The following is a 22,311-nucleotide window of genomic DNA, read 5'->3' on the forward strand; positions in this document are numbered from 1 at the left end:
TACCCCAAGGCTGAAAAATTCAACCAACAAACCTTTTTACGGTTCATCAAGAATTGGGTATTTTGTTGCTGCTATTCGAAAAAGACTTTTTTTTTTTTTTTTTTTTTTACATTTTTGGGATGTCTGCGTTCACTTTCATCCCCAAAACAATGAAAACAATGACAAAAATTAACATGTGTTTTTCACATAACGTAGCAATTTGAAGCTTACATTATCCGAATATTAAAGATGTAATTCATTTAGAGTATTGGTATTGAGTAGAAGGTACAGATTTTCGTATAACCTGGTTAAAGCATGGTACACTTACTCACTCAAGCTTGTGTTACTGTGCTGGTGCTCGCAGCTCCCAAGCAGAGTTGGGAGGGTTGAGGTATTGTTAAAATGTGTTTCAACCAAGTACTGTATGGTTTTCACAAATATCTAGCTTGTTATAAACCACACACCGTGAAAATAAAATATAGATTTCCCCCCTAAAAATGGGATACTATGAATACTGTAAAAGCATGAGTCACCATGTCATTACCTTAAATTGCTCTCAATAGTTCCCAATAGAACTATTTTAAGGATTTAACAATTTTGAACAGTTTTATGGTAAATTCATGTGGAATGTACTGATTTGAAATGTTTGAAATGCAGAACCTTTACGAATAGCCACCACCACAAACACCTGATGAATATCCAGCGCTGACATTTATTTGAAACAGAAAGTGAGTCATTGTTTTTTTTTGTTTTTTTGTTATGGTCCTACCGAAGAATGTTCAAACACAGTTAATATTTCTCAGTCAAATACAGGCAAAACATAAACAAAAAAAAGTACAGAATAAAACATAAAACATGCGATTTGAAGTAGTGTTTTTGTCTACAGTCTATAGAGACGAGGGATACTCCGATCGATCGGCCGATATTCATGAAAAAGTACGTGATCGGAATATTTGATCAAAGTCTTTTTGTCCCGATCAAAAATCCGATCACCCGCAGATCATGCTTCTCTCTCCTTATTAAATTGTCAGACCACTGACTATTTCAATCTGTTAAAGATTGTGTTACTAAAAGCTGGGAAATGTAAGTTTTTCAGTCATTGTTGTTTTTTTGTCATTTTTTGACTGAATAGTTGATGCACTGTGCAAGCAAGGGTTTTGTTATAAACTCTCTTGAATTTGTAAATACCGTTTTTGTCAAAAATTAAGATGATTATATGGTTGTTGATTTTTTTCAGATAATATAGCCAATGGCACTCACTCACCATATATACATTGAGGAAATACATACAGATAATCAGTGCGATCGGATTCAATATCGGTCGATCTTACAGATGATCGTATCTGTCATGTCTGGGTTAAGTTTGAGTAGAGTTCATGACCGTGCGCCAGAGTTCATGACCCTTTACATGTCTGTTTTAGTATTGATGTAACTCCATCCAGTTTCAACTAGTTTGGCTATATGATGTCTGGACTTTGTGATGTCAGGAATCTTTTATGCTATATGATGTTTATTGATGTCCGGAACTATCTTAGTGTAATTACTCTGGCCACAACCAATGAGATTGATTCACTGTGTATTTAAGGGTCTGAGAATTGTGTGTGTTTGCCGGATTATTGTCCAACTGTTTCTGTGTACCGCTCTCTTAGTTTCTGCCTCTCGATATGAATAAATAGTTAAAACCTTATTTGTGTCTGCTCCTTGGGATCCAACCCTCAGCACGCAACAGTATCGGCTAGGGGTGTCACGATTCGCCAACTCCACGATTCGATTTAAATTTCGATTTTGGGGTCACGATTCGATTTTTTTTTCGATTTTTTTTTTTTTTTTTTTTTCCGCTCCCCCACTTTATAACACAGAGGCATATGCTTCTGTAGGCTAAGGCTAGTCTATGATCATTGGTTCTATTCATTGTACAGTAAATCTTATTTCAAAAGATCGGCTACATATAGGTGATGCAATTTCCATATTATTTTTGTGTAAATTTATGTAATATATGATAATTGACATTAGGCAGGAATGATCAAATTCAAAGAATTTATTTACAATATAAAGTTAACCGTCTTGTTCTTACTGAAGTGTAAAATAAAAAATAAAAAAACAAAAACAAAAAGTCACAGTGGGTGCCTGCCATCTATTGACTGTTTTTGGTTACAACAGTGTGCTGTGCGTTCCTCTTAAAATAATGTGCAATGTGCAACAACAACAAAAAATATATTGTATCCAAAGTCATGGAACAAATACAGCCTGAACAAACTATATCCCAACATTTACAGTTGCTGGGCATACTGTAGCGTGGTTCAAGTACACTAATTAAATGTTTGAATCCAGCGTTTTCCAAGGCTGCAGGTCTGCTGCTATAAATAGACCTATGGATCTGGCGTTTCGCGCGAGCTGAAGTGTGTGGAAGTTTCACTGTAAATGAGGATGAAATAGTTGGTTGGACCGTTGTTTTCCCACTTCTAGTTGAATTTGATAAATCTAAATCTTTGTGATGCCTGCGTAAATGTCCCGTCATGTTTGTCGTGTTTCCCGTTGTTACGGCTGGCGGCTCGGGCCCGCCGCCGGCTCCGCTCCCCTAGTATGTATGTGTGTGTTTGTGTCGGCTGGTGCCCGTATAATGGTACTTCAGTTTGAATGCGCCAGCGCGACACTCTGATTGGAGGACTGTGCCAGCGCGACACTCCGATTGGACGACTGTGCCAGCGCGACACTCCGATTGGACGACTGTGCCAGCGCGACACTCCGATTGGACGACTGTGCCAGCGCGACGCTATTGTGTATCCGTGTATTATACCCCTATTGGTTATTGTTGTTTCTCCTCCGTTCTGTCAGTTCTGTCAAATGCGGTTATTATTTGTTCACCTTCCACTTTCACTCCCTTGTCAAACCCCTGCCTGAAATTTCAATTAAAACTACTCAGATGTTAAAGTCGACCCGTGTTTATCTACTCTATATTTTCTGTTATTGTGTTACTTCCCTTCCCCTTGACGAGCCGGGCGTAACACCGTGGCCGAGTACAGTACGCGCACATAGCATATCTTGCAACTGTGGTCTTTTTATCGACAACGTGAACGTTGTCGACATAACTCACCGGGAACGCAAAATGTTTCCAAACTGGTGACGAGAGAAGCGGGAGCGGCTTGAAGCACCATTGCTGTGTCTGTCCGCTCTTGCCATCATGACTGCAGGAGAAGTCAGCTAACAAGTGCCGTTAGCTAGTAGCTGAATGGCTGCGTCTCATTTGCTTTCCTGGGAGGTGGCGGTGGCGGCGGTGGCGGCGGGCGCGGGGGGGGGTTGGGGGGGCATCGAATCGTGTGTCCTCTCTTCTATTTCGATGCTCGAAATCGTGACGTAATTTCGATCGATTTCGATAAAAAATCGAAATCGTGACACCCTTAGTATCGGCAGAATAAAACTCTGATCGGAGCAACCCTAACAGAGGCAGTGGTGCAAGTTGGGAGGGAAATGTCTTAGCAGTGCGTCGACCAGGAAAGGGCAGAGTTTGTTACTACAAATATACTGATGTATCATGAGCTGCGCAAGGGAAAAGTTGAAATTATATTAAGCAACTCTTAATTTTCGATATCTATCATTAATCATCTGGTATGGGGCTGTTACAGTTCCCGTGGTAGATATAGATAGGTCCATCACAACGATAATACAAGTGAAAGACTTCTCTGTAGCCGTTGTCCCTCCACCAGGTGCACAGTTGTCGGTTCCAACCACAGGCCAGGAAGTAAAAGAGTTCTGGGTGCTCCATGCTGATCAGAGCGTAGAAGTCCTGGTCCCCGAGGTGGCTCTTGAACCTGTACTTCTCAGCTAGCTTCGTCACATTTCTTGGATCCAGTAGTTGGTTGTAGAGAGTGGACGCCCTTATTGTGGCGAGGTCCAGTAACAGCACGCCAGAGTTGACGCCGGGGAGACCGTCGGGCGGAGGGTCACCCACTCTGCTTTTAGGGTTTTCCTTGCGGTACTGCGAGAATGTGTGTCTGTGTGTGAAGAGGAGAAACCAGCCAAATGTCAGTATGCTGGTAATGCAACAGTTCTGCTGTCTCTGTCTTCAATATTTGCGTTTCCATTGATAAAAGTTGTAAAGACTATCCCAACAGAAGAGTAGAAGTGCAAATGGTATGGAAACCAAAAACTGCACAGTAGTGCTGTGCGATAAGGACCACATTTTAATATACCAATATAGGAAGCAAAAACCCGTATCTCACAGAGACAGGTTGTGCGCATGCAGCGAGTGTTGGTATCCCATTCGTTCAAGACTGCTAAACGTAGCAAAAGATAGTTGCCAGTCCCCTTTGGAAAACATTTTTATGCTCACAAAAAAGCTTTTCTTGTAACATTTCTTTGCGAGTATGAAAATGTTTTGAGAGGGTCTGGCAAACCTTTTGCAATGTGAGGAAATAACTCGCTACATGCAGCCCCTTGCAGTGGAGATCTGGGCATTAGAAAACAATCAGTATAACCTAGAAAATAGGTCAAAGAGTTGATAAATCAGCGACCAATACTATGGTGAACTTGTGTGCGGCCGACGGATGCTCTAATGGCTCAAAGAGAGATTAGATCGTTCTTTCCGCTGCCAGCAGTGATTCTAAACCAGGTGGAAGACAGTGAGGAGTGAAAGACCAGCATAGTGACTAGCACCAAACTACGACGCAACTGCTTTGCACCCACAAAAAGTACGAGGATATGCTCAGATCATTTTATATCAAGTAGTTTTTCCCTTTTCCATATACAGTTGGTCATAACATTAACCTCTGATTGTAAATTCAAGGCAGACATGATGAATGTGCCATATTATCTTTAGTGAAACAATCATTCATACTTTTTTTTTTTCATAAGTATTCAAGTAATTCTAAACAAAAAGTTAACGATTTAACACGGTTATCACAATTAACACTAACTCGGGCTTGATCTCTGCTGAGGAATGTGTTGTAAACGTGCGTGCTGTTTGTTAGCAGCTAGCAAGCTAAGATAGCTTGAAGACTTCCATATACAGCAAGACCAGTATATCCGGACACACACGATTTCATGAATAACAATTTACACCATGAAAGTAGGGATCGACGTACTGTTTCAAGCAAAAACAACATATCTTAAGCTTCCACTTCCACTTTGCCCTCCAACAAACTTCATTTTTTTGTAGTTAAGCGGCTCCAAATGACTGGTTTCAATGAGTCACAGGAATGTAGTGTCCTACTCGGGATGTTTTTTTGTGACACTTGACATATTTCCCACCTTTTAACGAAAACGCTCGCCGATAATTACGCTTTCTACATTCATTTTTTTATGGGAGGCTTGCGCTCCGGGAGGCACAGCAGGAGCTAAGCAGTGACGTCAGCTGGAAGGGTCTCTACAGGATTTAGTGTGTATTATTTTCTCTTTTAGACATATTAGCTAGGCAGCCAACAATCAGCATTCAGTGCTCTGTGTACATTAGGGTGACCAGATTTTTATAATTAAAAAGTGGGACACTATATAGTATACAACACATTTTCACCAAATTTCATTGCTAGTCAATCTTCTTCAAGGGGGGAGTTGGTGGCGGGTGAAAGTCGGTCGACATGTGCATCAATCAACAATTTCAACAGCACTTGTCAATGCACTCACCATTATCCAACCTATTTTGCTTGGGACCCGGCAACTATTGGAAGCTGTTCAGTTTACTACATTTTCCATGATTCTTAGATGCAAAAGCATGACATCGTTCTAGTTCTGGTCACCGCCTGCTATCTAAATCCATCTGTTCCAGATGAGTTGCGGATTTAGATGAGAATTTGGAAGTAAACAGGAAGGAATTCAACAGTTAAACTCAATTTTAATGTGTTTATCATATGAATTTATATGACAAATGTTTGATTGATGTACACATGCCCAAAAAAACAAAACAAAAAACAAGACATCGGGACCTGCGTAATAGCGGGACAAAACAATGAGGTCCACCAACCAGTACTGCCCGGACCAAAACGGGACATCTGGTCACCCTAGTGTATGTGGCAACATCAATAAACAAGAAAGGGCTTACTGGCTGTTTTAAGGAGGAAACCAGCGTTGACAGAGTCGATAAAAACATCAGCAATTTTATGGTGAGCTGTTAACTTTATGAATGTGTTGGTTTTGAGCACATTCATAAAATTGAGCAGCAACTCTGCTATTATCTTATTTGGTGCACAAAGAGCCCAATGGGCAAAAGAAAACAGGACGCTAGCAGGTCCAGGAGGATCAAAACATATAAATGTACATACTACATATCTGGATTAGATGAGCATAATTTGAATTACTAACACAGACATACGCTACATTAACTTTTTTATTTTTTTATTTTTTTTAAATGTGGTTCTTTTCAGCAGCTTTCATAAAAGCAAATGCAAGGAATGACCCCATGTCGACACAATGATCCTGTTAACAAACCATTCTGCTGCAGAATAAAGCATGTGAAACTGTGCCGCAGGATGAAGCCTGATGTTTGTTATACAAGATTCACTCAGAATGTGCGCACTATGAAATCAAGAGGGAAAAGCATTTTGTCTGAGTCATGCATTGATACTATTAATGACCTAGATCCAGCAGCTGTAGCTTGTCCACTGTGTAAGTCCCTGCAGAGTATTCTTACCATGCGTGTACGTGCCCTGCTACACATTCACAGCAGGCCCAGTCAGTAAACAGCATTTTCTTACATCCATCCATTTTCTAACTCAAGTAGAAAACCATGTTCTATTTTATCTGTCTAAGACATATCTTTTAAACAAATAATTGCAAATGAAATTAGCCACAGGTTTGCTAATTTGAAATTGGCAATAATAAAATGTTTGTTAAATTGTTTTTGTTATGTAACATTTGTGTTTCGGTTGAAGTAGAAGTAATGCCAAAATTTGAAACTAAAAAAATACTAAGTTGTGCATGGATCAAAATGACTCTACGTTTTGTTTTATTAACCAACTTCAAAATAAAATCTTTCCAAATGCAATAATACATTGACATTCGTGCCTTGGTCGCTTTTATTTCAAAGTTGTTCCCACTGCGTGTCACAACGTGACCGTGGCTTCACCTTTTTTTTTGTTCTGGCACCTATCTCAGCTGGCTCTGGGCAGTAGGCAGGGGACACCCTGGACCGGTTGCCAGCCAATCGCAGGGCACACAGAGACGAACAACCATCCACACTCACAAGCACGGGAATCGGGGAGAACATGCAAACTCCACCCAGGAAGGCCGAAGCCTGGACTCGAACCAGAGTCCTCAGAACTGAGAGGCGGACGTACTAACCACTCACTCATTCACCGTGCCACCCTCTGTCCAATTCATACTGATAATTTCTAATTACGAATGCCCGGTTTGCGAACATTTGCAGACACGAACAAACGCTGACTGATGTCCACAAATGTCATAAAATTCACTATTGCAAGCTCATATTTTTAAGATCATACATTATGGTATTGTAGTTCCCCTTTCTGCCACAACCCCGTCAAGCAGCACCAGTACATACGTGCATCCCAACTCCCTTACTGTCAGTCTTTCTCTCCCTCTCTCTTTCCCCATCGCCACTTCCACACAGTCCCCCCATGTTTTATGGCTAATTAGCACGGGACCTGCTAAAGTTTTCATGCATCCACGACAATTACATAAATGGGCCTCATCTCATTGATTTTTAAAACATACCAAATGAAGCTGTATTGTAAAGACATGAAGCCACCCCCTAGCCCCCACCTCCAACAACACCACCACACACACATCTAATATTGAACTTCTCAGGGGCAGGATGTGGTCTGAATAGCTAGAGGAAGCATTGTCCTGAATAATACTCTGTCCATTAGCACCCAATAGGAGTGCAAGCTCACTGTTCAAAACAGGAAAGTTCTCCCGAGAAGAGGATGCACACTATGGCTCACCAGTACATACTGAATGCTCTTGTTGGCCCAATTTCAAATCCTTTTCAAACTATATTCAATTCAATACAGCACAAATACAAGATGATTAAATGTTCAAACTGATGAACATTATCGCTTTTTTTGGCAAACGTTTTGAATGTGATGCCTGCTACAAGTTTCATGACAAAACATTGAAAGCCAATGACATTTGATTTGTTCATGTTTACTTCTGTACACACGGTGGTATATATGTAATATTTATTCAAGCACAGTTGGCATTCACATCTGCATATACCATATTTGTTGTTCATGGGCAGTTGCTACATACATTGCTGTGCTCATCCTGCTAAATTTAATTGCTTGATGTCATGACATTTTGGGATTTTTAGTTCTTTGATATGGCATATGTGCAAACCACTCACCATGCCAGGTGCCTTAATTAAGAAATGATTGATTAATCATCAGCACGTCCGCTTCCCAGTTCTGAGGTCTCCGGTTCGAGTCCAGGCTCGGACCTTCCTGGGTGGAGTTTGCATGTTGTCCCCGTGTCCGCGTGGGTCTTCTCTGGGTACTCCGGTCTCCTCCCACATTCCAAAGACATGCATGGCAGGTTAATTGGGCGCTCCAAATTGTCCCTAGGTGTGCGTGTGAGTGTGGATGGTTGTTTGTCTCTGTGTGCCCTGCGATTGGTTGGCAACCAGTCCAGGGTGTCCCCCGCCTACTGCCCAGAGCCAGCTGAGATAGGCGCCAGCAGCCCCCGCGACCCTTGTGAGGAATAAGCGGTCAAGAAAATGGATGGATGGATGATTAATCATCCACAAACCTTTTGGTTACATCATCCATTATAAAGTGTGGTTATGTAATGCATTGTGTGACACTGCTTACGCGGGTAAAGGGCAGACAGAAGTAATATCCTCAGTGACGTTGGACTGCGTACTGCTGTGGACACTTTCATTTCCTTCAGAAACTTTACTTACAAGAGTAGGGTTGCCTTTTACGAGACTCAGTTATCAAACAAGGGCCACAAAGATCCTGACCCAGTATTTGCTCTTCATGAGAGAGCTGTTTTTCTGTGTTAAATATGTGGTCTAGTCACAACAGGATGGCAGATGATTCAGCTGTCTGCTACGTCACCATTTATAGCTGTGGCACGTCTGCACATAGTTTTCCCTACATTTAATTGTTATCCTTTAAAAACTTTGAGACCAATGTTAAATAGTCCATTGTTTCGTTAACAACGATGATCAAAACCTGGAGGAAACAATCAGGCTCAGTGTTCCAGTAAGGAGCAACTGACCTCACTGAACATAGTCAATCCATGCTTCCCAGCAGAGATGGGAGACTTGAGTCGCTGATTTTATAACTTGCATGCTTGGCAAAAACTCTGGTGTAACTTCAACTTGGCATCCATATTTGCATGTAAAAACCTATTTATTTATTTAAAAATATACCGTAGTGGGTTGAGGCTGCCACATTTACAATTTTGATGGAGGATGCGCCAAAGAAAAATAGATTCAAGGATTTGGATTTGGATTATCTTCTGGGTGAAACCGGGGCGGGGATTCAAGGTAACTCATGAATAGAAGACAACATGTACAATTAGTTCACGCAAGTAAGCTAGTTGTGTGAACTAGCTATCTTAGCTAACTAAGTTGGTCGACAATTTAACTTAACAATAGCTGATCAAATATAAATTGTACTTCATGGCAGTTGTGCATTTACGTGTGAGGACAATAACGTGACAGATTAGATAGATCTTTCAACACCACTACAAAAAAAATAAAAATAAAATTGTGATCATTGTTAAGCGTAAAAATGTATTCATAGACTCATGGTTTATGTCCGAATGTCCACCCTTATCCCCAAACATTCTCATTCATTAATAAAAAAAATAAAAAATAATAATAATAATAATAATTAAAAAAAATATATATAGATAGTTTTAATGCCTACCATTCACTCTGTTATACAAAAAACAAAACAAAAACAAAAAAACAAAAAATGATTGTGGAAATGGACTGGCACCAAAAACAACAGAATTATATAGTTTATAAATTTGCCTATTAGAGTACATTTAGGCCTACTCTGATCTATAGTATAAGTATAACATGTCAATATTTATTGTCACAGTAACAGACAGTATTAGATACATTTGCAGTACATACAACATGTCACAAGAGTATTTTGAAGCCCAGTGTGGTTCTGAAAAAAAAAAAAAAAAAAACTTGTGATGGGTTGAGCTACTTACTAATGTAAATTGGTGGGGAGATGAAAAAATAGGAGCGGAATGAAGAGCTTGTAATTTGGAAAATGAATAGATGGACATTTTGTTGACATCAACAGTCAAGCCAGCATGAGAAAAATCATAATCCATACGCAGCTGGGGATTTTTAGGTTAGAGCGGGGGCAGATTGTTAATTTACTCCAGAAAGGGAACAAAGAGAAGATGAACATGAATCACAGAATGGCAACAAAGCGATTTGGCGATTAGAAGTGTCTATGTCCCAACTTCTCAGTAATCTCCTAAGAATAAAAGAGCAGACCAGCAACACACCAGCAGCACCTCAGCGAGAAATGCAGTGGGCGTTTATGAGCAAACACCTGAGGAACAGCAAAAAATAAATAAAAATAATAATAATAATAATAATAATAATAATAATAAAAATAAAAATAAAATAAAAAATAAAAAAAGGAAAAAAAAAGGAAATTAACTATTGCCATCACATATACACATTTACTGAATGCCAATATCATTAGAAACACAAATAAAACAGTTTAAAAAAAGTGGAAAATACTCCTGTTTATGTATGCATGTAGTATAGAAAAATATGATTACGTCGCAAAATAATTGATATGATGACAAATAACATCTGAGATCTAAAAAAATAAATAAATAAAATAAAAAATAAAAAATACACATGCTGAATATGCAAAAGTTAACACATCAGCATTCTGTGGATAATCAGCACAAATTGTTTCCTGTTCATGGTACAGTGACAGTCTAATGATAATTCAATTCTTGACAACCACCGCAGGCTCTTTTGAAAGGCTGCAAGCCAGAAAATAATGTAAATGAGGTTCTCAAAACCTGACCGACTCCAGCTGAGGCGAAACAATCATCAGATTTTGGACCAGTCGTAAGAGAAAAACGCAAAGAGCTATATCTACGGACGAGTAAGTAAATAAAAATTGTAACTCTGACAAGCTAACAGGAGCTGTACTGTATTTTATTATATTTTCTTAATTCAATGTTATCTATGGCTAAGTGGTTAGCACATATGCCTCAAAGTTCTTAGTTTGGGGGACCTTAATTGTCCGTAGGTGTAAATATGAATGGTTGTTTGTAGTAGTAGTCGAGTAGTAGTCGAGACTAGTCGGTAGTCGAGTGGTTAGCACGTCCGCTTCCCAGTTCTGAGGTCTCCGGTTCGAGTCCAGGCTCGGACCTTCCTGGGTGGAGTTTGCATGTTCTCCCCGTGCCTGCGTGGGTCTTCTCCGGGTACTCCGGTCTCCTCCCACATTCCAAAGACATGCATGGCAGGTTAATTGGGCGCTCCGAATTGTCCGTAGGTGTGCGTGTGAGTGTGGATGGTTGTTCGTCTCTGTGTGCCCTGCGATTGGCTGGCAACCAGTCCAGGGTGTCCCCCGCCTACTGCCCAGAGCCAGCTGAGATAGGCGCCAGCAGCCCCCGCGACCCTTGTGAGGAATAAGCGGTCAAGAAAATGGATGGATGGATGGATGTTTGTCTGTACCAGTCCAGGTGAGCCCGATTCTCACCTGGAATCAGCAATAGCCATATCATCATACCAAAAGTACTAACTACGGAAACTCATGCAAACAATATAACCCATCTGTAACTAAACTATGCACCCAATCAATTTATATAAAAAAAGAAATTGCTACATAATATGAAGTATGCTTCCTCGACAGTGTCGTCTCTAGAAGGTGGTGTGTCGTGCTGCGTGATACCTGTACACTGGCTGCATTTCCCTGACGATGCCAATTACTGCTCCTGGTGGAAAGTGGTCAAATTCCTGAAAGAGGTGCCTGATGTTGGTCCTGTACTTCAGATCGATGTCAAGCTGCACAACGCGTGTCAAATCTGAAAGAAAGAAAAAAAATAATCACAAAATGCATGACTTTGAAGCAGCTGTGCAGACGCAAGGAAATCGTTCAGGAAATAAGAGCCAATGTGGGGGAGTTAAAGGTGTTATATAAAACATTAAACATGTTAAAACAAAGGAGCCAAAAGAGGAAATGCCATGAGAACGTGCAAATAAATAAATAAAAGGTCAGGTAGGCAAATTAAATCTCAAAGTGCACACTGACCAGCTTCTACAAGTAGCATACAGATGCTAAATGGTGTACCGGTAACTTGTTTGTGAATACAAGTGTATCCAGGATATTCAAATTTCATCTGGTCATTGTTACAACTTCCTATGTTTTTGGAGTTGGCATGGTAATGAAACGGGAAATAATAATGGTGTCATGGTCCGACCATAATTATTGTACTGATAAAAATGACAATTAGGGCATGTTTAAAATTTCATTGTCCGACATTGTGTTTGTAGCATCATAGCTCACAAAAAGACAGTTTGAAATTAATTATGTGTTTGAAATGACTTCTGAATCATCATTCTTAAATACATGTTTGAGGTTTATTTGTTTGAGGTTATTTACTTCCAGATGACATCATTGTTGGATGCCCATCAAAAGCAGAGAGTTGTGATTGAAAATCTTGCTTTTGGAAGGGGAACACCACGGTGTATGGGAAGTTGCTATAGAATAGGCTATAGCACAGTGAAAAAGTGGGTGCCTAGGATTCAAGGGTGAAAAACAAGAGTCTGATTTGAGTGACCTCTGTGACAAGCCACCTTAACCTTGGGAATATTCGAATCGAGGCACTGATCTATGAAAGCGCTGCAAAAATTGTACATGCGCTAAGCTTTGCCATTTGTGCCAGGACAAGTACAACATAGTGACATTTTCCTCATTAATTACACATCACATTATTTTGTTAATTGTTGGGCAGAGCCTTGAAACTAATTGATGGCATTTCCAATAATTTTAATGGCAAAAAAAGATTTGAGGTGATCTTTAAATTACACAGAACAAGTTAAACTCAAATCTGGGATTACTTCAAAAGGGGAAAATTTGTACTTTGGATTTCAAATATCTCTTTAGAACCACTGCTGCTGTCAGCCGCAACAAAACAGCTTTTACAGTTATAAACTGAGTCATAATGCCAGGCTCTAAATTGCATTGGGAGGATAAGCATTTAGGAGAATGAATGATTTTTTTTTATTTTGCATTGATTGAATATTTGTAATTATTAAACATAATATCTGCATTTTCTTTTGGGTCATTTTTCTTCAACTAAATAGATAATCATTTCCCTATGTATCTGATAAACTATAAATTGTTTTTTGTTTTTTAAAAAAAGATAAATGCAACATTTGAGACTACTACGGAACAAAAAAGAAGAATAAAGGCTAAGGACTCTTTGCTTTCCTTGTGTTGGACTGCTTGTGGGAATGTTGGTGATTTATTGGACAATTAATGTCATTAAAGAAGCGCATAGTGTGCTCAAGGCTCTGGTCAGAGGAGATAGCACTATGGAGCAACACCAAAATTGGCTACAAAACAAAAGGCACACTGTTATCTAAGCACACTTTTTTTTTTCTAGGAAGAAATGTGGGTCAATCTCATTAAGCCCTAATACCCCCTCTGATGTGTGCACTTAAAGCCTATTTACTGAGGGTCATTGTTTTCTGTTTTTGCCAATACTGAATAGACACAATTTTCCAGAAACCCAACATCACATGCAACCACTTTCATACGCATATCCTAATGTAAAGTGCTTCCTTACAGCCACAGTCAAAGTTCTATATAATAGAGCTGAGTTGAGTACTGTAATTTATTTTTTTGTCTTCTTTGCATAACATTATAATATACATTATTTGATTAGTTTCCCACCCACTTTTTTTTTATTTTTTTTAATTGTCATCATGTTAAGTTTTGTGTTTGGTATTAGAATGGGTCATCTACATAAAGCGGCTCTATGCACTAAATTGAATTGCGACTCACTACTGCCAAGTGTGGCGGAAAAATGAAACTGTGCACCCTTGTTCGAACACAACTTTATTACTGAAGACTCAGCATAGAAGCTGAAATCATCATAAGGTAAGAAAAGTCTGACACGACCGTAAACGCTCTTTGCATAGTACTGCTCGCATTATGCTAGCATGCTGTAGTCAGAGTAGGCTAACGTCACTGAGGAAATTAAGGCGACGTTTAGCCTGAATGAAACACCATGGAATGGAATGTCTTTCTTCATAACATCGTACCTTTCAATTACATCCATTTGAGCCGTTGCTTTCATGCTAAATGTTGCTGTCCACTTCATTTTCACCCTCGGTGACGACCGAAAGGTGGTCAGTGTTAGGTATTAGGTAACTGCTAATTGAAAACGCATTTCTTTCTAAAAGCCAATATCATCACTTCTTATCTTTGGAGTAGAAAGAAAGCTATCTGTGCATCACTTTTCAAGCCCAAGTTAGATCTCATCTCTCTCCAATGCTCAAATGCGAAACCGATGTTTACTCTAGTTCTTGCCCAAGTTTCAATCTTTTTGTGGCGCTTGTCATGGTTTTTCTTTTCTTTCTTTTTTTTTTTGCCTTATGCGGACTAACTGTGAGTGTCTGGGGCTCTTCTGTAGGATCCATTACAGCGAAGCTACTGGTCGCGCCTCATGACTGAGACAATGAGCTAAAACGAGAACGCGCCTGACATCACATCCGCGGAGGAGATATCACGAAATTAAAATCCGAATCCAGTCTGAAACTATTGGTCAGAGGCAGCTAAGGTGTTAATCTGCGAATTAGAAGAATTTTTGAGTCATAATGGTCAAATTAAAAGGCTTTTGTAAAGACATTTTTGGACAAAAATCCTACATAGAGAAGCTTTAGTAATTTTCGGGAATGAATTCATTATGGAGGATTTTAGAGGGATTTAAAATGCATTAGCTATGTTTTTTATTTCATAAAATTCTACAAAGATAGCAGCCACTTCCGATCATTCATTGGAAAATGATCAACACCCTGCTGTGGTAACTTAATCAGACTTTATATTTCATCACAAGCATTTCTTTTACTATCAACCTATCCGTATATAATCTAATTGTGTTGTTTTCATAAGCTTCACAGTGTGATCACTAATTGAATGTTGGTGGGGACCAACTCACATGACTTGCAGCACACTTGGGCCAAAAAAATGTTGATTGGTGCAAAGACCTGACAAACACTTTTAAGAATGTTGTTCTGTGACAAGATGTATAAGTACAATTTCACATACAAGGTGAGTGATGTCTATGGAAGGCTGTCCCAAAGGAGAAAATTATCATAAAATGGAAAATAAAGAACGACACTGCAACAAGTCCTTGCATGCTGATATCTCCAGAGGGGATGCATGGAGAACTAAAACGGTTTCCTTGGAACCGAGTTTTGAATTGTGAAACATTTCCACTGTGTACATTAAACTCATGGAAGCTAACAGCTTTTAGACACCTCTTCACCTTAAGCTTGAGCAGTCTGTGATTTTTCTCAGTTACAGTTCTCCGAGTTACAACAATAAGGAGTCCCTGCTGAACAAACGTTTTATTTTCAACTGGATACGAAGTCTGACAAATGCATGATGACGTACACATTGTATTTTCTCTGGCATTCAAGGCGTCATCTACAAGGGTCCAACAAAGCACTCGTCTCTGTGGGGACATCAATTTCCCTTTGTGAGTGTCATTTAGCAATCCAAGTGTTTTATGTCGACTGTGACGACAAACGGTTACCTCATGATCAATATCTATTTTATGAGCGCTATGTGACGCATCAACTATCAGTTGTTTTACACAAATAGAATTGACAGATGTCAGGCAGCAGTAATACATTTTACCCATATATAGCAATCCTTATACTTCACATTTTAATGAAATGCTAATACCCCAAATGTACACTGTTTCAAGTAAACACATTTTTAACAAGGCAAGCTATCATAACCCAAATTAGCAAAAATGGCCAAGTTTCCATGATTAGTTGAAAAAACTTATACTGCGCAGATTCTGATTTGAGGAATGCGTCAAAGTAATAAAAGTCTTGTTTTTTGTTTTTTCACTTTTGAAGAAAGGCCTATGTGCTTCTTTGCATGAACATGGAAGTGCACAAACACTGTTATGTCAAAGGGCTATTCAGAAGATTATGTGGATGTCCTGTTTCCATCCAGTGATTCATTGACATTTATTTCGAAAAGGCACCGCACAGCACTTAACCAACATCAACGCAGGGTCGGACAACATGGGACAAAAGAACAAATCCTTCCTTTCTAGACTCCACAGGGACCTCAGGCCACATGCCTTTTAGCTACTATACCAGCTTTACATGGAGGAGTGACCAGCCAACTTAAAATTTCTGAGTAGGTCCAGTTATGGCTATCACTCTCTACTTAACAACTAAAATAATATTCATCCAATAGCTTATATTTAACCCCTTCAGACTTGCAGTTTTTCTGCTGGGCTCCCCAGGAGTGATTTTGACTCTTTTCCCACATAAGAACATGGATTATTTATTTATTTATTTATTTATTTATTTATAGTATTTTTAATGGGGTTATCTCATGTGTTTATTTGTTATAGTGGACGCCAGGATAGTATAGCAGCCTGTAACGTTTGGTAAACTTACCAACCTTAAACTCGTAAGTAATAAAAATGGTGAATTCCTGCAAACTTTTACAGTTTTGGGGACAAAAAGTGTTTTATTTTTTTCCCTTCTTCTTCTTCTTCTTTTCTCACTCTCACACAAAAACGAACATGTTCTTCTTCTTCTCACTCTCACATACAAACGAACGTGGTATCCCAGGCGGCGAAGCGAACTCACACCAACCGGCACCGAAGGGCAAAAAGTGTTTTTAGTGACACAGAATGGCATTGGGTATGGAAATAACAACGAAGTACAGTATTTTTATAGTTGGGTGACAAAACCAACATAAACAAATATCTATCCATCCATCCATCCATCCATCCCTTTTCTTAACCGCATGCTCCTCACAAGGGTTGTGGGGGTGGTGGAGCCTATCCCAGCTGGCTTCGGGCAGTAGGCGGGGTATGAGCATTTAAATTATGCGATATAGATGACTAAAGCTTATGTATATCATTGCAAGTATACAACATTGATTTAATCTGACTCATATTGATTTAAACAAAGAATACATAGGTGAAATCATCTTTTCATTCAAGATGCTAGTTGCTACTCGCTAAGGATTGATTGTAATGAAGTGCAGGTCTTGAATATTATTGTTATATTTAATATATTTGTTTATCTGCAATTGGCTGGCAACCAGTTCAGGGTGCATGTAATGTAATTTCATAACAGCAGAAAATATACATTTCTGATGGTAGTCAGTGTCACTGATAGTCTTTATTATAATATTTTTCTTCAAAGGAACATATTATGATAGTTTTATTCTATAGCAAAGCTTGCACGTAAAAATAACATTACAGACATGTTAGTAATGAAAATGTTGCCCAACAGTGGAGAGATTCATGACCGGCAAGGCCTTCCAGCACTGCATAGTGCATATATTACCATTTGTTCCAAACAACTGGAATAATTCCCAACAATATAACAGGTTTATTTCTTTGTTTTCTGGCTAATCAGATTTCGCTCTTGCTTGCCAAGTTGCCATACAGTGAGTGTTCTGTAACAAACAACAATCAACTCACCTGTGACGCCAGGTAAAGTGCAGTTTTTACTTGGGCTTAAATAAGACCAAGTACAACCATTTACCACTCGGCTATTTGATTTTAGGTGTAAACAAAAACTGAGTGTTCTGAAATCCAATTATTGGTGTGGACATGGATTTTTGAAACTCGTCACCTTCTCTACACTACGTACACCCAAAGCATTACGTTGTGTGCGGGCATGGAGCTGCATCGTAAAGTTAAAATGACAAATCAATACTTTAAAGCATGAAGCTGCTCTGTAAAAAATACAGTAAATGAATAAATACCAACACACTGATAATCACGTGATGGAATTGGGACACCCCTAATATTGTTACTGACAAAAAGTGACTGAGTATTCCACTTACTTTTTGGCAAGATGTGGTGCATGGCTACAGACAGGTAGAAGATGACATCGCTGTAATAAGACCCGGAGCCAGCACTGAAATGCTTCCGCAAGACTTCCACGAGTGGGAGCAGCTTGTGAGAAAGGGCTTCCACATCGTGGAACATCACCTGTGTGGACAGTAACAGAAGGCAACCGGTTTCAGAGTAAAAGCTACAAACAAATGTTATTTCTGCGTTTTAATGAATGCAATACAAAAACAGAAAACCAGTCAGTGTTTGGCATGTATACCAGTATTTGTTTGAAAGCTTTTAATGAAACTTCAATTAATTCTGCACTGTTCAACACCCTTATAGCAAGAAAAACAAAAGACATGATAGACAGCACTGCCTACGCTGGTTAAGAGGTATGCAGACAGAAAAAAAGAACAAGGGCATAACTGTATGTGGAGGAGAGTGTCCTTGATTACAAGACGCCAGGTTGAGGACCCCTCCCTCCAACTCCCTTCAAAAGTCTGATTTTATCTAGCCAACACTGCCCCCTTGTGCAACATTTAAGAGCAATGACTGACATCAAGTCCTCAGAGCTAGAAATAAAATCTAAAATTGCGAGCTCACAGACGTCGCTAGGAGTCTGGAGGAGCTGCTGTATTTTGGATTAAGCTGGATTTATAGTCATCCAAATTGGAGAAGATACACAAAACGTATGGAGTAATTGTTCTAGAACCAAAAGATGGCACAATAGGACTTTTAGCAATATTTCTTATTTAAAGAAGAACAGTGGACACGTTTAGTGACATGAACATCAAATGACATGCACTTGTCAAAGATGAATATTAATGTTGGATTTGATATTTTGAATAAACTGACTAGCAACAGCGGCAAATATTTCAGGACCAACTAAAAGAAAGTTAAAAAAAAAAAAAAACAACTAGCATGTTATTGCAACTTCAGCGCATAATATGTTTTCACACAGCAATACATTTTCAATTGTTAACGTATGTTCAAAGGTGAATAATTATTATTATTTTTTTTAGTTGTTCAAACAAAAAGGTAAAATTTGAATATGCGAATATGACTTAATGCGCAAAGTTTAAAAGTAGAAACCGGATCTGGTAGCCACAAAGCCATATGAATGCGCTGCACATGTAGTGCCTGAAAATTACATTTGAGATTAGATGGCCTTCAGTGGAGTAAATCAATACTTTTATAAACACTCTATCATCCTACAAGTTAAAAAAAAAAAGACTATTGAGGAACCTTAATCTGAACAAAGACGGTAACTTGGCGGAAGAACAGCATTGTTGTGGAAAAGTTTAACTTTGTTGCTTCATTTGATTAAACATACATTGGTGTATCACCAGTACCAGTGCAGATTATTTCTTCAACATTCTATTGAACTATGTTAGTACTGTTTTTTTTTTTTTTTTTTTTTAAACAGTATAAAATTCTAGAGTACTAATTTCCTTATTAAAAACATTACACAAATGTTTATACAAATGTCTGGAACAGATTGATGTAATTTGTATTTATTTCAAATGAGGAAAGATCAATTGAAATATGAGTGATTTCAGTTACAAGTGTGGTCATGGGACAAATTAGATTTGTATGGCGCCACCGTATTTCAAACGCAATCTACGCAAGAATGTTTATTTGGTCTTGCAAAACAACACAAAAAACAATGCAGACATTTGAATTCCTACCTCATACTTGAATTGTGCATTTGTGAGCAATTCCTGAAGCATGTTCTCTCCCACAACTTTACTGGCCGGATCAGTCACAAAATGAAGCACCAAAGTCTCTCCTTCAAAGAACTGTGCGTATTTGACCATAGACGACATGGCCACCCTGAATTTGTCCTGAAGGCTGCGGCTTTTGTCCACTTTAGTGAACAACATGAGAGCATTGTAGCGTTGGTCCAAAGTCTTGTCGCCGCTCTTTCTTGATCGAAACGCATCGCTCTCTCCCGTTTCCTTCTTCTCGTACCTGTCACGCAGGGAGAACCTGGTATCCATGGTCAGGTCTGCATCATTTCTTTTTGTGTTGCGCCTTGCCTGAGAAAGCTTGTTCCACTTGGTGGTGCTGGAGAAGTTATGATTCTCTGAGCCAAAGTAGTAGAATGTCACCACAGCCAGGAGAGATGCCAGGAGCAGCAAAAACTGAAGGGATCTGAACCTACTGACCTTGGCCATGATTATGTATGCTAGCCTGAGGATGCGCATGTCTGTAGACTCATGTCAGAAAAATGGAGGCAAAACTGTCATCAAGTTTGGGGGGCATTTCAGTTCAATTCCTGAAAAACAAACATGAACAGTCACACACTTTAGTTATGATGTTAAGACATCACTTAAAAAAAAACAAACAAAAAAACAAACAAAAAAATTCATCAAAGGTATTAACACACTGTCATGCGATTTATACGAGATGCTGCAATGTATACAAAAAAAATTCTAACTCAAATATACTTTAATGAACAGAGTTCAAACTCATATTCCAAACCCCAAAAGTAATACAGGGGACTGACTTCACACAGGTCCCTTTCCTGGATCCTTTTACTTTTCTTACAAGAGGTTTAGATAACGATACTGTTACGGTATATTAGCATTATATACGGTATACACACATGGACAAAATTGTTGGTACCCCTCTGTTACTGAAAGGAAGAACCTCCACTGTTCACTCAAATCATTTAAAAAAAAAAAAAAAAAAAAAAGAAGTAACAATATGAAAAAAATCTTGAAAATTAAGCAATCAAAATGAGCCATTACTTTTGCCATTCAACAGCTGAGTTCCTTTTACAAACTAATGACAAAAATGATGGTACCTACCCATTACTTAATACTGTATTTTGTTGCACAACCACTGGTGGCGAATTGCAATCACTGCAATCATACTGTCAATGAGACCTCTGTATCTGTCAACAGGTATTTTGGCCCCCTCCACATAAGCAAACTGCTCCAGTTGTCTGAGGTTTGAAGGATGCTTTCTCCAGACAGCATGTTTCAGCTCCTTCAACATATGTTGAATGGGATTTAGATTTGTGCTCATAAAAGATCTTCAGAAGAGTCCAATGCATTCTCGGGTGTCGATGAGAAGCTGAAATACGTGTCTTGATTTGAAAATGTGACATATCACAATGATAGATAGCAGTTAGCAATAAATAGGTCGAATCGCATGCACAGCAGAGAAGGGTGTTTGTTTGTATAATATTTGATGCTCTCTGAATTTTAATCTTGTGACTTGTTTTCAGAATTTACACTAAAAATATTAGGATTTCGTTAAACGTAGCCAGTGCCTGCTCTTTAGACATGATAAAATGCAAAGTTACCATGCATGACATCAACAACATTGAGTGACCTGTTCATAAAATGGCTCCAGTGACCACTATAAATCAATCAATACTTTTATTTACCCAGAAATTTAAAAAATAAATCAGAGGGTGATCTGGCCAAGATTTAAAAGATAACTACAACCTAAGTCACGTGTAACACATCCAACTACTGAGAATTGTGATGGAAATGCGCATACCTTGTTGCCATAAAAAAATAAATAAAGAAAAACAAATCCCCACCAAAATCGCGTCGCTTCAATTGGGCTACGACATTTCAAGCAACAGCAAGCTATCTTTTCTTCCGTCGTCTTCTTGTTCTAAAACTTTCTTTCGGCGGTTAGCAAGCAGCTTTCGGTGCATTACCGCCACCTTCTGAACTGGAGTGTTTGCCTGGATAATCCTCTTTTCACAACCACCTATTCTTTCCAAAATTAAAAATAGAAACGTAAAACTAATTGAAAGGACTTTGACTGTAAGACGTCTCCAGCTTTCAAAGTTACTTTTTGACGTTTTAGCTCATTAGTTGTCTTACTTGATTATACGCAAGAAATACCTTTTGCAGACGAGGACAATCAGGATGACATTAAAATAAACCAAACGGAATATTCCCAGCTAAGTAAAGAATGGTTGTTGTTAGGCTGCAAGCGATCTTCTTTTACAAGTAATAATAGTGCATGAGTATGTAGCGTCGTGAATGACAGTTGCAAAGGCAGCCTGTATGAGATGATCCAATGGCGCCATCTTAGGGATAAGATCAAGTTGACACCCAAATGTTTTTGAAACGTTTAAGAACCATTCGTTATGTGAAATTACTAATATTACATTAGAATGTAATCGTATTGTTTACTATTTATAATTTATCAATATACTCGTGTTTTCTTCTTAAATTTAAAAATATTGTTTAAGTAAAACAAATAATTGTTTTATATTGTACTTTTAGAATTTAAGATACAGGTAATAATACCTTTATTATTATTATCATCACCATCATCATCATCATTATTGTTATTATTATT

The 22,311-nt window shown here is 38.7% G+C and overlaps 1 protein-coding gene across 4 annotated transcripts; it reads right to left on the reverse strand.

The window, feature by feature from the left end:
* Positions 1 to 671: 671 nt before the first annotated feature.
* On the reverse strand, positions 672 to 21,964 carry xxylt1 (xyloside xylosyltransferase 1). 4 transcript variants are annotated; one of them, XM_077535032.1, is made up of 7 exons: positions 21,493 to 21,669; positions 20,793 to 20,973; positions 20,148 to 20,257; positions 19,668 to 20,065; positions 17,988 to 18,135; positions 11,820 to 11,952; positions 672 to 3,971 (listed from the first exon to the last, which is right to left on the reverse strand). In XM_077535032.1, the coding sequence occupies exons 4-7, from the start codon at positions 19,977 to 19,979 to the stop codon at positions 3,575 to 3,577; spliced, it is 990 nt and encodes a 329-aa protein (XP_077391158.1). In that variant the 5' UTR covers positions 19,980 to 20,065; positions 20,148 to 20,257; positions 20,793 to 20,973; positions 21,493 to 21,669; the 3' UTR covers positions 672 to 3,574. The 4 variants fall into 4 exon arrangements, with proteins under 4 accessions (XP_077391158.1, XP_077391156.1, XP_077391155.1 ...); XM_077535030.1 differs by lacking the exon at positions 21,493 to 21,669 and adding an exon at positions 21,849 to 21,964 and having other exon boundaries at positions 19,668 to 20,257; XM_077535029.1 differs by having other exon boundaries at positions 19,668 to 20,257; positions 21,493 to 21,716.
* Between the last annotated feature and the right edge of the window lie 347 nt (positions 21,965 to 22,311).

The sequence above is a fragment of the Festucalex cinctus genome, chromosome 10 (genome assembly GCF_051991245.1).
Source record: "Festucalex cinctus isolate MCC-2025b chromosome 10, RoL_Fcin_1.0, whole genome shotgun sequence".
Classification (NCBI taxonomy): Eukaryota; Metazoa; Chordata; class Actinopteri; order Syngnathiformes; family Syngnathidae; genus Festucalex; species Festucalex cinctus.

Excerpts from the sequence above, each read along its gene's own strand:
- xxylt1 (XM_077535030.1), bottom strand. The coding sequence starts at position 20,186 with ATGCGCATCCTCAGGCTAGCATACATAATCATGGCCAAGGTCAGTAGG. Across the intron at positions 18,136-19,667 it reads ATGCACAATTCAAGTATGAG|GTGATGTTCCACGATGTGGA; the intron begins GTAGGAATTCAA and ends CTGTCCACACAG. Across the intron at positions 11,953-17,987 it reads GCACCACATCTTGCCAAAAA|ATTTGACACGCGTTGTGCAG; the intron begins GTAAGTGGAATA and ends TCTTTCTTTCAG.